Source organism: Bufo gargarizans, chromosome 6, assembly GCF_014858855.1.
Source record: "Bufo gargarizans isolate SCDJY-AF-19 chromosome 6, ASM1485885v1, whole genome shotgun sequence".
Taxonomy (NCBI): Eukaryota; Metazoa; Chordata; class Amphibia; order Anura; family Bufonidae; genus Bufo; species Bufo gargarizans.
Window position 1 is genome coordinate 124,347,766 of NC_058085.1, and position 13,518 is coordinate 124,361,283.

General features: G+C 44.2%; 1 protein-coding gene across 8 annotated transcripts in view; it reads right to left on the reverse strand.

Moving 5' to 3' along the window:
• The window catches only part of LOC122942501 (keratin, type I cytoskeletal 18-like), a 29,278-nt gene extending 16,176 nt beyond the window's left edge, over positions 1-13,102 (reverse strand). For 4 of the 8 annotated variants that reach the window (XM_044300164.1, XM_044300161.1, XM_044300159.1 and 1 more), the window contains exons 1-2: positions 12,246-12,662; positions 1,400-1,482 (exon numbers count right to left, since the gene is read on the reverse strand). In XM_044300164.1, the coding sequence (XP_044156099.1) occupies positions 1,400-1,482; positions 12,246-12,608 (446 nt within the window). In that variant the 5' untranslated portion in view covers positions 12,609-12,662. Of the gene's footprint in view, positions 1-1,399; positions 1,483-12,245; positions 12,664-12,738; positions 12,909-12,956 lie in introns of those variants that run through there. The other 4 variants (XM_044300160.1, XM_044300158.1, XM_044300163.1 and 1 more) reach the window with 3 other exon arrangements.
• Positions 13,103-13,518: the final 416 nt, after the last annotated feature.

Consider the following 13,518-nt stretch of genomic DNA (forward strand, 5'->3'; position numbering starts at 1 on the left):
GGCCTTAAGCTCATCCAGAGTGTTGGATCTTGCGTCTCTCAACTTTCTCTTCCCAATATCCCACAGATTCTCTATGGGGTTCAGGTCAGGAGAGTTGGCAGGCCAATTGAGCACAGTAATACCATGGTCAGTAAACCATTTACCAGTGGTTTTGGCACTGTGAGCAGGTGCCAGGTCGTGCTGAAAAATGAAATCTTCATCTCCATAAAGCTTTTCAGCAGATGGAAGCATGAAGTGCTCCAAAATCTCCTGATAACTAGCTGCATTGACCCTGCCCTTGATAAAACACAGTGGACCAACACCAGCAGCTGACATGGCACCCCAGACCATCACTGACTGTGGGTACTTGACACTGGACTTCAGGCATTTTGGCATTTCCCTCTCCCCAGTCTTCCTCCAGACTCTGGCACCTTGATTTCCGAATGACATGCAACAGTCCAGTGCTGCTTCTCTGTAGCCCAGGTCAGGCGCTTCTGCCGCTGTTTCTGGTTCAAAAGTGTCTTGACCTGGGGAATGCGGCACCTGTAGCCCATTTCCTGCACACGCCTGTACACGGTGGCTCTGGATGTTTCTACTCCAGACTCAGTCCACTGCTTCCGCAGCTCCCCCAAGGTCTGGAATCGGTCCTTCTCCACAATCTTCCTCAGGGTCCGGTCACCTCTTCTCGTTGTGCAGCGTTTTCTGCCACACTTTTTCCTTCCCACAGACTTCCCACTGAGGTGCCTTGATACAGCACTCTGGGAACAGCCTATTCGTTCAGAAATGTCTTTCTGTGTCTTACCCTCTTGCTTGAGGGTGACAATGATGGCCTTCTGGACAGCAGTCAGGTCGGCAGTCTTACCCATGATTGCGGTTTTGAGTAATGAACCAGGCTGGGAGTTTATTAAAAGCCTCAGGAATATTTTGCAGGTGTTTAGAGTTAATTAGTTGATTCAGATGATTAGGTTAATAGCTCGTTTAGAGAACCTTTTCATGATATGCTAATTTTTTGAGATAGGAATTTTGGGTTTTCATGAGCTGTATGCCAAAATCATCAATATTAAAACAATAAAAGGCTTGAACTACTTCAGTTGGTGTGTAATTAATCTAAAATATATGAAAGTCTAATGTTTATCAGTACATTACAGAAAATAATGAACTTTATCACAATATGCTAATTTTTTTAGAAGGACCTGTACATGGGAAACCTGTTACAGATTTTGCATTAACCCCTTAAATCTTATACCTTTGCATTAGCAATACAATTACTTATAAAGAAAACATAAATAATAAAGAACAGGAACAAAGAGAACCATTGATCATCTCCAAGTCTGGTCATGCAGAGCGTGGACCACATAGCACACAGCCAGAGATGTAACTGATGCCCTTGAGAAAAAGCTATAAAACAATGAACACTCACTTAGCTCTTAAGCCATCTGCGGCTAATTTTGTGTTCTCGATGTTCAAGTACAGCTCAGAGTTAGTCAGCTTCATTCTGTTTATCTTAAAGAAACCAAAAAGATATATAAGATAGAACAAATATTTTATAAAGTATTGTCCCAGCTAAAATATTTGTAATATTGGACCTCAACACACTCAATTTAGGTTGACACTAAATTCACCACAAATACCCAGTACCCTTTGCCAGGTCACCAACAACAAGGATGTCCTATGAGTTGTGATAATGAGAAGCACATAAGTAAAAGATAACTTCACCCACCACCAGAATGGAACTGTGGGAGTAACAGTCCTTGATATATCCCTTGTGTGAAACTATACTGCCCACTAGAAGCTTGGTAAAATAGGCTCTTGGGGTCTTGGTATTATTTATCTACCTCCTACACTGGCTGCAGTTACCAGCCGATCAGTATATACTGTACTTACCTGAGGGCCTTGTGTCTTCATTAATGGGATTTTTAGGGTTTGTTTAAAGGGGTTTTCCAGTGCAACAAAAAGGTAAGAGTTGCTTAAAAACATAAAATAAGCTCACCTTCACGGCTCCTCTGGTGCTGCCCAGGATCCTGCTGCTCTCTACTTTATCTCTCAGGAAATTCCTCAGAATGCCTGCTCAGCCAATCACTGGACACCTTGTTGACCTTCCTGATACGATGATTGGCTGAGTATGCATTTTTCCACCTGTCATGATGGGAGCTGGAAGTAGAGAGCAGTGGGGACCCAGACAACAGTGCTAGGGAAACTGTCATGGTTCCGCTAGCTGCTGCTGCCTCCGTATGGCATCAGCATATGGTTGCCAGGGCAACAAAAAATGCTGCCCAACCCTCTCTGAGGAGCCCCAGGCCAAACAGGATGTGCCCCATGGCTCCCGAGCAGGTCAGCAGCTCCTCCCAACGTACTAGCATGCCGGCGTGAGCTGCCTTTTCCTTGACATGAAAGACTGGCTGTGATTTTCTGGATTGGACTTTGTGACTATGTTTTCGGCTTCTGACATTTGGTGCAGTGGCAACTCTAGGAACCATATATAGGGGGTTGGGCACAAAGATACCACAGTCAAAAATGGGGGGGCACTAATAATTTTCACCACGTTATTATACTACTGTAAAAAAATAAATAAGTATATATAAATCAGATTACAAAATACGAGAAAATTGCGGTATGCAGGGATACATTTATAATAAAACAATTTACTTACAAAAGAAACTATTCAGTTGTTTGCTGTGCCATCCTCTGCTTGCTTCCACGGATTCTTTACCCATCTTTCTGTTTCTCCTGAGTGCGCAGGCGTACTGTTATAGGGGATCTGTGAATGACACTATTATTATGCCTCTCATTAGCCCCCATTATGCCTCTCATTAGCCCCCAATATCTGTGCCCTTATGCCTCATTAGCCCCCATTATAAGCCCTTATGCCTCATAAGCCCCATATGCCTCATTAGCCCCCATTATGCCTCTCATTAGCCCTCATATGCCTCATTAGCTCCCATATGCCTCATTAGCCCCATTATGCCTCTCATTAGCCCCCATATCAGCCCTTATGCCTCATTAACCCCCATTATCAGCCCTTATGTCTTATTAGCCCCATATGCCTCATTAGCCCCCATTATGCCTCTCATTAGCCCCCAAAAGCCTCTTTAGCCCCCATTATGCCTCTCATTAGCTGCCATTATGCCTCATTAGCCCCCATATGCCTCATTAGCCCCCACTATACCTCATTAGCCCCCATTATGCCTCTCATTAGCACCATTATGCCCCCAGCAGCCTCATTTTTTATAAAATAAAAAAACACTTGCCTCTCCAGCTTCTGGACTCCGCGGCTCCTTGCTGCCTGCGATTTTCTTCCTCCTCTGTCGGCTGTGCTCTGAACTGGTGCGTACAGCGTGAGGTCACAGCCGACAGCTGAGGACCAGGAAGCGGTAAGTACATAGTGTTCACCGCTTCCTGGTTCTTCGGTACTAATGAGCGCTTACATAATGGAAGCGCTCATCAGTATTCGCTGTCCTTTGGGGCTCAAGAGGCAGTGCAGCTGCCTTGGGGATTCAGCGGGGGGCACCTGGGGGGCAAGGAATAACCTAGGGGGGGCAATTGCCTCCCCTTTTCCCCCTGTAGCGACACCATTGGACGTGACCTTTGAGCATCAATTACAGCTTGACAATGACGTCTTATACTGTTCACAAGTCAACTTATTGTCTGCTGAGACATGGTATCCCAATCTTCTTGAAGGTGGCCCTCAGGCAATTGAGGTTCTGGCGTACAGAGTTACGAGCCTCTAACCAGCGACTCAGCTGCTCTTATAGGTTTTTAATGGGATTTAGATCTGGAGAAAGTGCAGGCCACTCCATTTGAGGTACCCCAGTCTCCAGCAGCCATTCCCTAATTATGTGACCTCGATGAGCTGGCGCAATGTCATCCATGAAAATGAAATTATGCCTGTGTTGTTTATGCAGAGGCACAATAACTGGACTTGTCACTTGTAGTATGGACTTGTCACTGTACCATTCACAAACTGTAGGGCAGTTCTGTATTGACTAGACACACCTGCCCACACTGTAACACCACCACCACCAGCAAAGGCTCATCTGGTGACAACAGTGGCTGATCCATAGCGCTCTCCTTGACATCTCCAACATCGTTGGCAGACATTATTTCTGCTCAGTATGAATCGACTTTCATCAGTAAACAGCACTGAGGTCCACTGGTCCCTCATTCAGCTCCCTGATCCATGCAAGACTATGACGCTTGTGCCTGGTGGTGTAGTCAAGTACCCTTGCAGGTCGTTTAGCATGCAGACCACATTGATGTAAATGGTTTCGAATGGTCTGATGTGAAACTTGGGTGCCTCTCACCTCCCTTAAATGTGCCTGGAGTTGTGTGGCATTCATCATCTGCTTCCGCAGTGCATTGTTCACAATGAAGCAGTCATCAGTGTGGGATGTGCCAAAAGATGTCTACTTCTATGCCTTTCTGTGACTCTTCCAGTCTCCCTGTATCTCTGTTGCAACCTGCTGATGATACTCTGTGACACTCTAAGTTCAGTGGCAACTTCTGTCTGAGAACATCCTGCTTGAAGCCTCGTTGATCATCTTCGTCTCATGATATTGTCTTGGTCTCATGATGTCAAAATGTGAACAGCATGCTGAGGAGCACTTTTTAAATACCAATTGTAATTGAACCAGGAAATGTATTGGGTTATTCATGGATCAAACACCTGTTGTGAACTTTGCCATTAAGCTCCTTTTTAGAGAACAGCAAGTTATGCAAAAAGTACTGAAACATTGAACAGTTGGACATGTGCATTCAACAGTTTAGGGAAGGTCATATTATGTTCACCTGTAAAGGTTAGAGTGCATTTTAGGTTCATCCTGAAATTTCACCCACAAGCCAAATATCCCTAATTTTTTGTGAGTAGTGTATGTTATTTACAGCATACTGGGCAAATGTGGTTCTGGCCCAGACACACCAGCAACTTGGCCAGATGATAGCAATGCCACCTCCGGATTGTAATGCTGTTTTTTTTTGTGCCAATGTCCTCCTCTGCCTCCTCATCCTCTACCTTGTCCTCACCCTCCCCTCTAGACACAGTATACAGTGGTCCTCCATCATATAATCTATGCAAAGCTAGGTGTTGTCATGTGGTTCTGCTTGTCGTCAGCCTGGGCGAACAGAGCCACTCCGGGGAGGAACTACTCCACTTCATCAATAAAGAAATGGAATACTGTCTGTCTCCTCATCAACTGGAGATAGGAACCATGGTTACTGATAACAGGAAAAATATTTTGTCTGTGTTGCATAAGGGAATGCTGACCCATGCGCCCTGCATGTCGCACGTCTTAAATATCGTTGTCACCCGGTTCCTCAAGGCTTTCACTAGACTGCAAGAGCTGTTAAAAATGTTCAGGAAACTGTGCATGCACTTCAGCCACTCTCACCATGCAAAACACGTCCTCTTCGAGGTACAAAGGCAAAATGCTCTTCCCCAACATTGCCTGATATGTTTTCACCCATTGGATGAGCAGAGGAAGGTGATCAACGACAGACAGGTTTACTCCCCGCTATAATTTTGTATCTTAGCCAGCGGGAGCTCATGCATGACACGTGCCATTTGCTCACACCGTTTGAGAAGTCCACTTTATTTGTCAGTCAGCAGAACTACAGGATGAATGATGTCATTCCACTCCTTCACATCCTGGAGGGGATGTTGATAAATATGATTGGCAAGGGGACAGAATATGTGTCACCTACATGTCATGGCCACTGTAGACCTGAGGAGGATGAACTGGCAGAGAAAGACAACATAAATGCCCAGGAATTTTATACACACCTAGGTGATTTATCTGCCCAAAGGAAAGGAGAGGAGCTGGAGGACAACAATGACGCAGATGACCCCATCAGATGGTGGCAGTATGCAGTGGAGATGGAGGCAGAGAGGCCCTCCGAGTCCCTTGCGCAAATGGCCAGATGCATGCTGTCATATTTGTGCAGTGACAGCCACATTGTCAGAATTTTGCAGAGGCATAACTACTGGCTATCCACATTGTTAGACCCCGGGTGCATTTTTTAAACCTTCTGAGAGGGATGCAAAAATGTACTACTATAGAGAAATGCTGTGTAGTCAGTTGGTTGCTGCCTAAAAGCTCCATTCCTGCTTTTTGCTTACAAATATTGATCAAACACTCATTCAAAATACTGACCAAATTCTGACCGTGCATGCAGGACTTTTTTTCCCCATCTAAAAAATGAGAATTTCAGATGGAAATGGACAAAACAGAGGCAAATTGAGTATAAGGCCAGTATGTGCAGACAGCCCTGGGGTCCATCATAAGTTCTGGGAAACCTGTTGACCTGATCGTAGGGGGAATCCCTTTTGATCATGCTGTGGTATGGATCACGGCATACTCAAAGTGTTAACAGCTGTTAAGCAGGAGTCTGTGCTAAGAACTTAGGCCAGCTGGTTCTTAGCGCAGGAGTGTTTTGGCATCCCCTCATCTACAACGACACCAAAACACGTTGCTGCAGAATGAGGATCTGCACTGCCCGCCTTTAATAGACAGCAGGTGGTCAATAAGGTTCCCAGTTGACAATGCAATGACAAAGTCCGGCAGAGCAGAAAGCACCAAATGTATTCAGAGCTACAGGCCTTCTAATAAATTTGTCTGATATTTCTAGGCAGTCTGTGCGCCAAACATTTATGAGCTGGTATAGATTTGAACTACCATTTACGCTATTTTCTGGCAGGATGCAGGAGGCCATGCCCCTCTCCTGCTAAGCCACACCCAATTTTCCTTTCCACTTTTTAAAAAGTCACAAATTATTGTGTAATTATAGCACGCACCATGATTTGCGTCCTTTTTACATCACAACAGTGTAAACGCTTTAATAAATATCCCTGTGATGGACATTTCTACTTAGTCTGGAGAATTGTGTCTGATCGATCACATGCTGACATATATTGAAGGATTTAAGTAGCATGTGAGTGACATGATATGATAGCACAGTGACATCATATGATCAGATGATAAGATGGGGGGGCAAGCATTAGAATTATTTCCATTGCTTGCCTAATTGTATTACAGCCATGTTTATTTACAGACATGTTTATGGAGCTCTGGATGTCATTGTTCTCCACGATACCATACAGTATGTGACTAGACATAATACCATAATCTCCATATGGATGAAAATAGATTTTGAGAATGAAAAGATGACTTGTTCTGTTTACTCAGTGCTTTGAATGCATTTACATGATTACACTATCTGCATGATTATTATATTTTTTATGTCAGTCACTGTGTATTTTTTAGCAGCAGTAAATCTACAGCTATGTCTGCCGTCTCAGCCAATGTATTTATTGTTCCAATGCCTCTAAAGTAAAAGAAAAAGTCTGAAATAGTCCTCATGAAAAATCTCCTATCATGCCATGTTTACTACTTGGATCTATATGTCTCCATGGTAACAGACTACAAACAAACCCTGTGTAGTCTAATCCTGCAGTCATACTTTCATCCATTTACGAACATTCATTTGATAATTTAGCAAGAAGTAGGGGTCAGATGGATAGCAATACCACAGCAGTAAACAGATTACACAAAGCCTGTTTGTAATCTGGTACTAAAGATCTGCAGAGGTGCTATAGAAACAAAATGATAAGAGAATTTTATAAAAATGATTTAAAAATTCAGTTATAAATACTCTTTGAAGCCAGTCTATCACCCCCAAAAACCTTTTCAAAGTAAGCATACCTTTCCTGTGACAATCTGGTTCTCTATTCCTGAGATTATTCTTTTTTTTTTTTTTTTTTTTTTTATACAAATAGGGATATCGGTGCACCATGGGCAGGACCACTCCCTGTGGTGAACCATTACTCTGCCAGTAATGTCACCCAGTGCTTCCCCCTCTTATCTGATTGGCAGTCATTGAGATTTCAGAGCTGGGATGATGATGCCGGGAAAGCTAAATGCACCGAAGGGAATACTCCACCCATAGTGCACTGAAAATGTTATTTGCATAAAAAGAAGCATTTCTCAGGATTAGAGGACTGGATTTTCACAAGAAAGGTATAGCTGTGTTTCAGAGCACCTATCCTACATGGTGAGGCATAATTTAAAATGGACTTTGGAGGTGATGGACTCACTCTAATGAAGGTGAGCTGAAATGAAACCAGACCAAATGGTTATACATACAACCATATTCAATGCCAGGAGTGTGCCTCGAGAGGGACTATCTGGGGGACAGGGTTCTAGCACTTATTCACTTTTCCTCCATCTTCCATAAGAGAGAATAGTGGTATATATTCCGTTAATTAAGGTCCCTCTATTCTATCGAGGGGTATTCACATTTTTTTGATGCTATGGCATATCAATGAGATGCCACGCCATTATGATCCATGAGACCTGTGCCGATCATGAGAAAGTGGAGCTACAGTGCTTAACTAGAGCTTCAACTTCTTTATCCTCAGAAGTGGTATGGGTTGTGGAATTCAGATCAACCCAAAATCAGTTTTGAAATAAGGGGCGTCGCTAGGTTAAAACATTCGGGCCTGGGCCCCGGATGTTTTGTCCCATGCCCCGAATGTCCTGCCTGCCTGCTAGATACAACTGTATTGCCATACACAGAACGGCAATACAATTTATTCTAATACACTGGGAATAGGTGAAGGACCTGTGGTGACATCACAGGTCATGTGATCAGCAAAACAGGCTGTGATAGGATGACCTGGATGATGTCAACATCATGTGACCAGTGCAGGATTGGACCGGAGTGAAGAGGAGAAGGAGCCTAATGGTGATGTCTGTACATGAGGAGAGGTAAGTGAAGGGAGAGGCAGATGCTGGGAGTTGTAGTTATTTTACTGGGATGTATGTTAGGGCTGAAGGGAGGGATGTTATTTACATGGAACTGTGTGCTTGAGGTGCCTGGGGGAGGGAGTGATGTTATTTACATGGGACTGTATGTTGAAAGTGGATAGTGGGGGAGAATGATTTTTATGTACATGGGAATTAATGTTTAGGCTACGTTCACACTTGCGTTTGGGGATCCGCTTGTGATATCCGTTTCAAGACTCTCACAAGCAGCCCCAAATACATCAGTTTAACCCCAATGCATTCTGAATGGATGCGGATTGACAATGTAAGTCAATGGGGACGGATCCCTTTACGTTGACACAAAATGGTGCAATTGTAAACGGATCCGTCGCCCATTGACTTTCAATGTAAGTCAGGACGGATCCGTATTGGGACTTAGAAATTCAAATCTAATACAAACAAATCGGTCCTGAACAGATGCATTTGTTTGTATTATCGGTGCGGATCCGTCCTGTACAAATACAGGACAGATCCGCACCAACCCAAGTGTGAAAGTAGCCTTAGGGGGTGATGTTTACATGGGATTGTGCGTTGGAGGCGGCTGGGGAGGAGGTGATGTTATTTACATGGGACTGTATGGTGGAGGGAGGATTATAACTGCAGGGGGCACTGCAGATCCATGGGATATTATAGGCGGTCTTATTACTACTGGGGGCTCTATAGGAGGGTCTTATAGATCCGCCTTATTTCTACTAAGCGCACTATGGGGGCCTTATTACTACTGAGGGGTCTGTAGGGAGCTTTATTACCACTGGGGGAACAATAGGGGGCCTTATTTCTACTGGGGACTCTGTGAGGGTATTATTAATATGAGAGGGCTCTTCTAATAATGGGGGCATTGTTGAGGAGCATTATCACGGTTGGGGCAGTGTTACTAATGAGGGCATTCTAGAAGGGAAATACTATTAGTGGGACTATGAGGAGCACTATTACTATGGGGGGCAGTAATGTTTCTTCAGGATAGTATTTGGGGGTATTGGGGGGGGCAGGGGCGTAACTAAAGGCTCATGGGCCCTGGTGCAAGAGTTCAGCTTGGGCCCCCCTTCCCTCAGTGCTTTGTGTGTCTTCTTATGCGGCACAAGTGTCTTTGGGCCCCTTCAGGCTCCTGGGCCCGGTAGCGACTGCTACCTCTGCACCCCCTATAGCTACACCCCTGGGGGAGGGGGGGCACAGCAAGCAGCAGGATAACACTGTGGGGACTCCAGTTGGGGGATAATGATAGAATGTGAGGAAGCTAAGATGTCTGTGTGTCACACTCTGCAGAGACGAGGCGGCTGAGAGAAGTTTTCCAGACCGAGTGGAGAAGATGATGAGAGAGAAGATCTACAGAGAAGATGATGACAGAGAGGAGACGTCACCTGGAGGCCCTGCATGTGACAGGTAAGTGCTGCTGTATAGCAACTACAGCAAAGTGTGTGTGTGGGGGGGGGGGGCAACATATTTATTGGGGCTTGTGCCCCAGATCTTTTGAGACCCTAGCAACGCCCCTGATACTATAGTACCATCTGCTTATGTGAATACTTCTAGTCCTCTGCAGGATAACACTGGGAAAAAAGATGGGACCATACTGAGCTAGACTCCTCCTTGCCATGAGTCTCAGAGCAGTTAGAGTGGTTGTCTCTATAACATGCATGCCCTAGTTCTACTAAACCACAGACTTCAAAACAGTTGTCCTTCTATTATTGTGCCTGGTACTGTATTCAAAAGCAGCTCTACACATCACCACATCACACCTACATAGAAGTCACACAATGGTTTCCCTCATTAGTGGAGAAGCCTATATGAATGCTGATGATTGTACACTATGATAAAGTTATTGTTTTTTTTAATAAAACCTAGTACATCTCTCTTTGATCTCTGATGTCTGGAACATTTCTTGACTCCAATAAGCAAACATTATTTTTTCCTCCTCCGTTTATTCCACGGATATGGGAATTCTCATAGAAGATTGTCACAGTTTAGATCTTTTTAACAAGTTGAGTACTTTGCAGATACTTAGATTTACTGTTTCTGGTCTGATTTTAAAACTTTTACTCTATTCACATAAATAGCAGCTTACAATTTTCTGCTGGTAGCCTTTGGAAACAGACTGCAGTTTATCTCAATTCTGCTGTCAGACGTGTGACCTAACAGCTTGACCCTAAAAAATCCAAGCACTATACAAAGTATGGTGGCAATACTTTTAAGTTATGAGTTATGTTAAAGGAGTTCTGCAGTTTTTTTTTGGATAGATCATCAGCATCTGATCGGCGGGGGTCCGACAAACGGGACTCCTGCCGATCAGCTGTTTGAGAAGGCAGCGGCGCAGGCAGTAGTGCCACGGCCTTCTCACTGTTTACCGCAGGCCCAGTGACGTCACGACTGGTATCACTGGCCTGGGCAGGGCTAAGCTCTGTTCACTTGAATAGGGCTTAGCCCCGCCCACACCAATGATACTAGTCGTGATGTCACTGGGCCTGCAGTAAACAGCGAGAAGGCCGCGACACTCCTGCCAGCGCTGCTGCCTTCTCAAACAGCTGATTGGCAGGGGTCCCGGGTGTCGGACCTCCGACGATCAGATGCTGATGATCTATCCAGAGGATAAATCAACATTTTACGTGTCTTGCAGGGACAGAAAGTGGAGACCAGATCAACATTGGAATGACAGCAGTGGGGGACTGATGAGGATGAGTATCTATTCTTTTATGTTTTTAAATCCCTCAGAGCCCATTGCCACTAATTTTTATTTTGCTGTAAAACCATTTTAAAGAGGATCAAGAAATATCTACCCCATGCAAGGTAAGGGGTGTATCACATATCAATACTAACAGGGGTCACTCTGGTGGCTTGAGCACCTAGAGCAGGCATGGCCAACCTGTGGCTCTCCAGCTGTTGTAAAACTACAACTCCCACCATGCCCTGCTGTAGGCTGCTAGCTGTAGGCAGTCTGGGTATGCTGGGAGTTGTAGTTTTGCAACAGCTGGAGAACCTCAGGTTGGCCATCCCTGATCTAGAGCTTGCATGTCCAATTCTACACATGGTGCTTGCAGATATGAAAAGCTATGTTATTTAGGCAAGTGCCTTACAGCAATGTTATTTGAGCACTATAGGATTGTAGCACTAAATGGTTAACAATAAGGGTGGGTGTCAACAGAAAGTACTAAATAGGGCACAGATCAACCCGACGCCCTGCTCATGAGGTTTTTTCTCCCTCCACAGCCTAGTCTTGGTTAATTAAATTTTGGACCTTTGGCCACAGGGTTTAGTTACATAGTTACATTATCTTGCTATACACTGATCCTTCCTCAGTTCTGCTGAATCTGTTACCTCGTTGACTCATTTGCATTATGGCCCACAGTACAGCATCAATTGATTGATCTAATCTAGGAGGCATCAAAGGGAGAATAGACCAAAAGACACATGTAGGAACATCATTTTAGAGGGACTGAAGATTAACCTATAAATTCTCACCTGACTTTCAAGTTCAGCAATGGTCTTCTGATGGTGATTGTAGTCTCGCCTTACCACCCGTTTCTCAGACACCTGTTGGATCTGTTGCTCAAGCTTGTGGTTGGACTCCTCTAACGTCTTTACTTTTTCAAGATACGCAGCCAGGCGACAATTCAAATCTATCAAAACGTCCTTCTGGTTTGTACTGTAGACATTTTTAATGGCCATAGTAACCCCATGGTGTGGTCTCCGGCTCCAACTGTTATCTTGGAAATTGCTTCTTTTCAACCCTAAATCATTCAATAGGTTGAAAGACATAGGGAAAAGCGTGGGATTACCAGATTCAGCACATGTCATGAGAGCAGACCTGCTACCATAGGGCATGCTGACTATCTAATGTGTGATTTTACAGCTCCCATAGTAACACAAACTAAGAAAGTCTTGTGGCTTATCTTTAACTGCATGTTATTGGCTTAGCAAGTGAACCATGTCTAACGGCTCAAATTTCACTCACCTTGGGCTCTGAATAATTTCTTCTATGCTATTTATTCTTTGAGTTAAGGGACCAGCAGGTCTCCAGTACAAGATTACTCCCAGAACAGCTTTAATTTGGTCTGGCTGAACATTCTTGATGGGGTTGTGAGGAATTTCAGGAATGCCAGTATCTAGAAGGGTATTATATACAGCACCTGATGTACACACACAGTCACTTAAGGAGTTAAAGAGACTCACCGAGAAAAGAATAGGGAGCTGTTCCCTTGGGACAAGTCATGTTGACTCTGGATCAGGAGATATAGAAAATAATGGAGCCTATTCTTGAGGTATGATGAGCAGGATTGCCTCACAGGTGCCTCTCCTCTTGAGGTATGACTGTGAGAACTAACAGAACAGAAATGACTGGGAAGTTGTCCAGGTTCCCTACTTTTCTCGAGTACTGTACATGCGTAATTGTATGGTAATTACTATTCTGATCTTAGTTTTTCTTTCTCTGCTGTTTGTAGATGTTGAAAGAGCATACTTATGAATTTGTACACGTCAGTGGAACTAATGTTTGTACAGTACAGTATAAACCTTGCAATCTAATGGTAGACAATTATACATAAATTAATGGTGTAGCATGGGCAGGGCTGGTTTTAGACAAAATGTGGCCCTGGGCAAAATCAAATGTGCGCCCCGAATCTTGTAATAATGTACTAACAACACAGTTACATTTTGTTGATTCTGGCGCTCCCTCACAGATTTACACCCCATAAAGCTCCTCACACAGTTCTTCACACTCATGGCCCCAGAATAT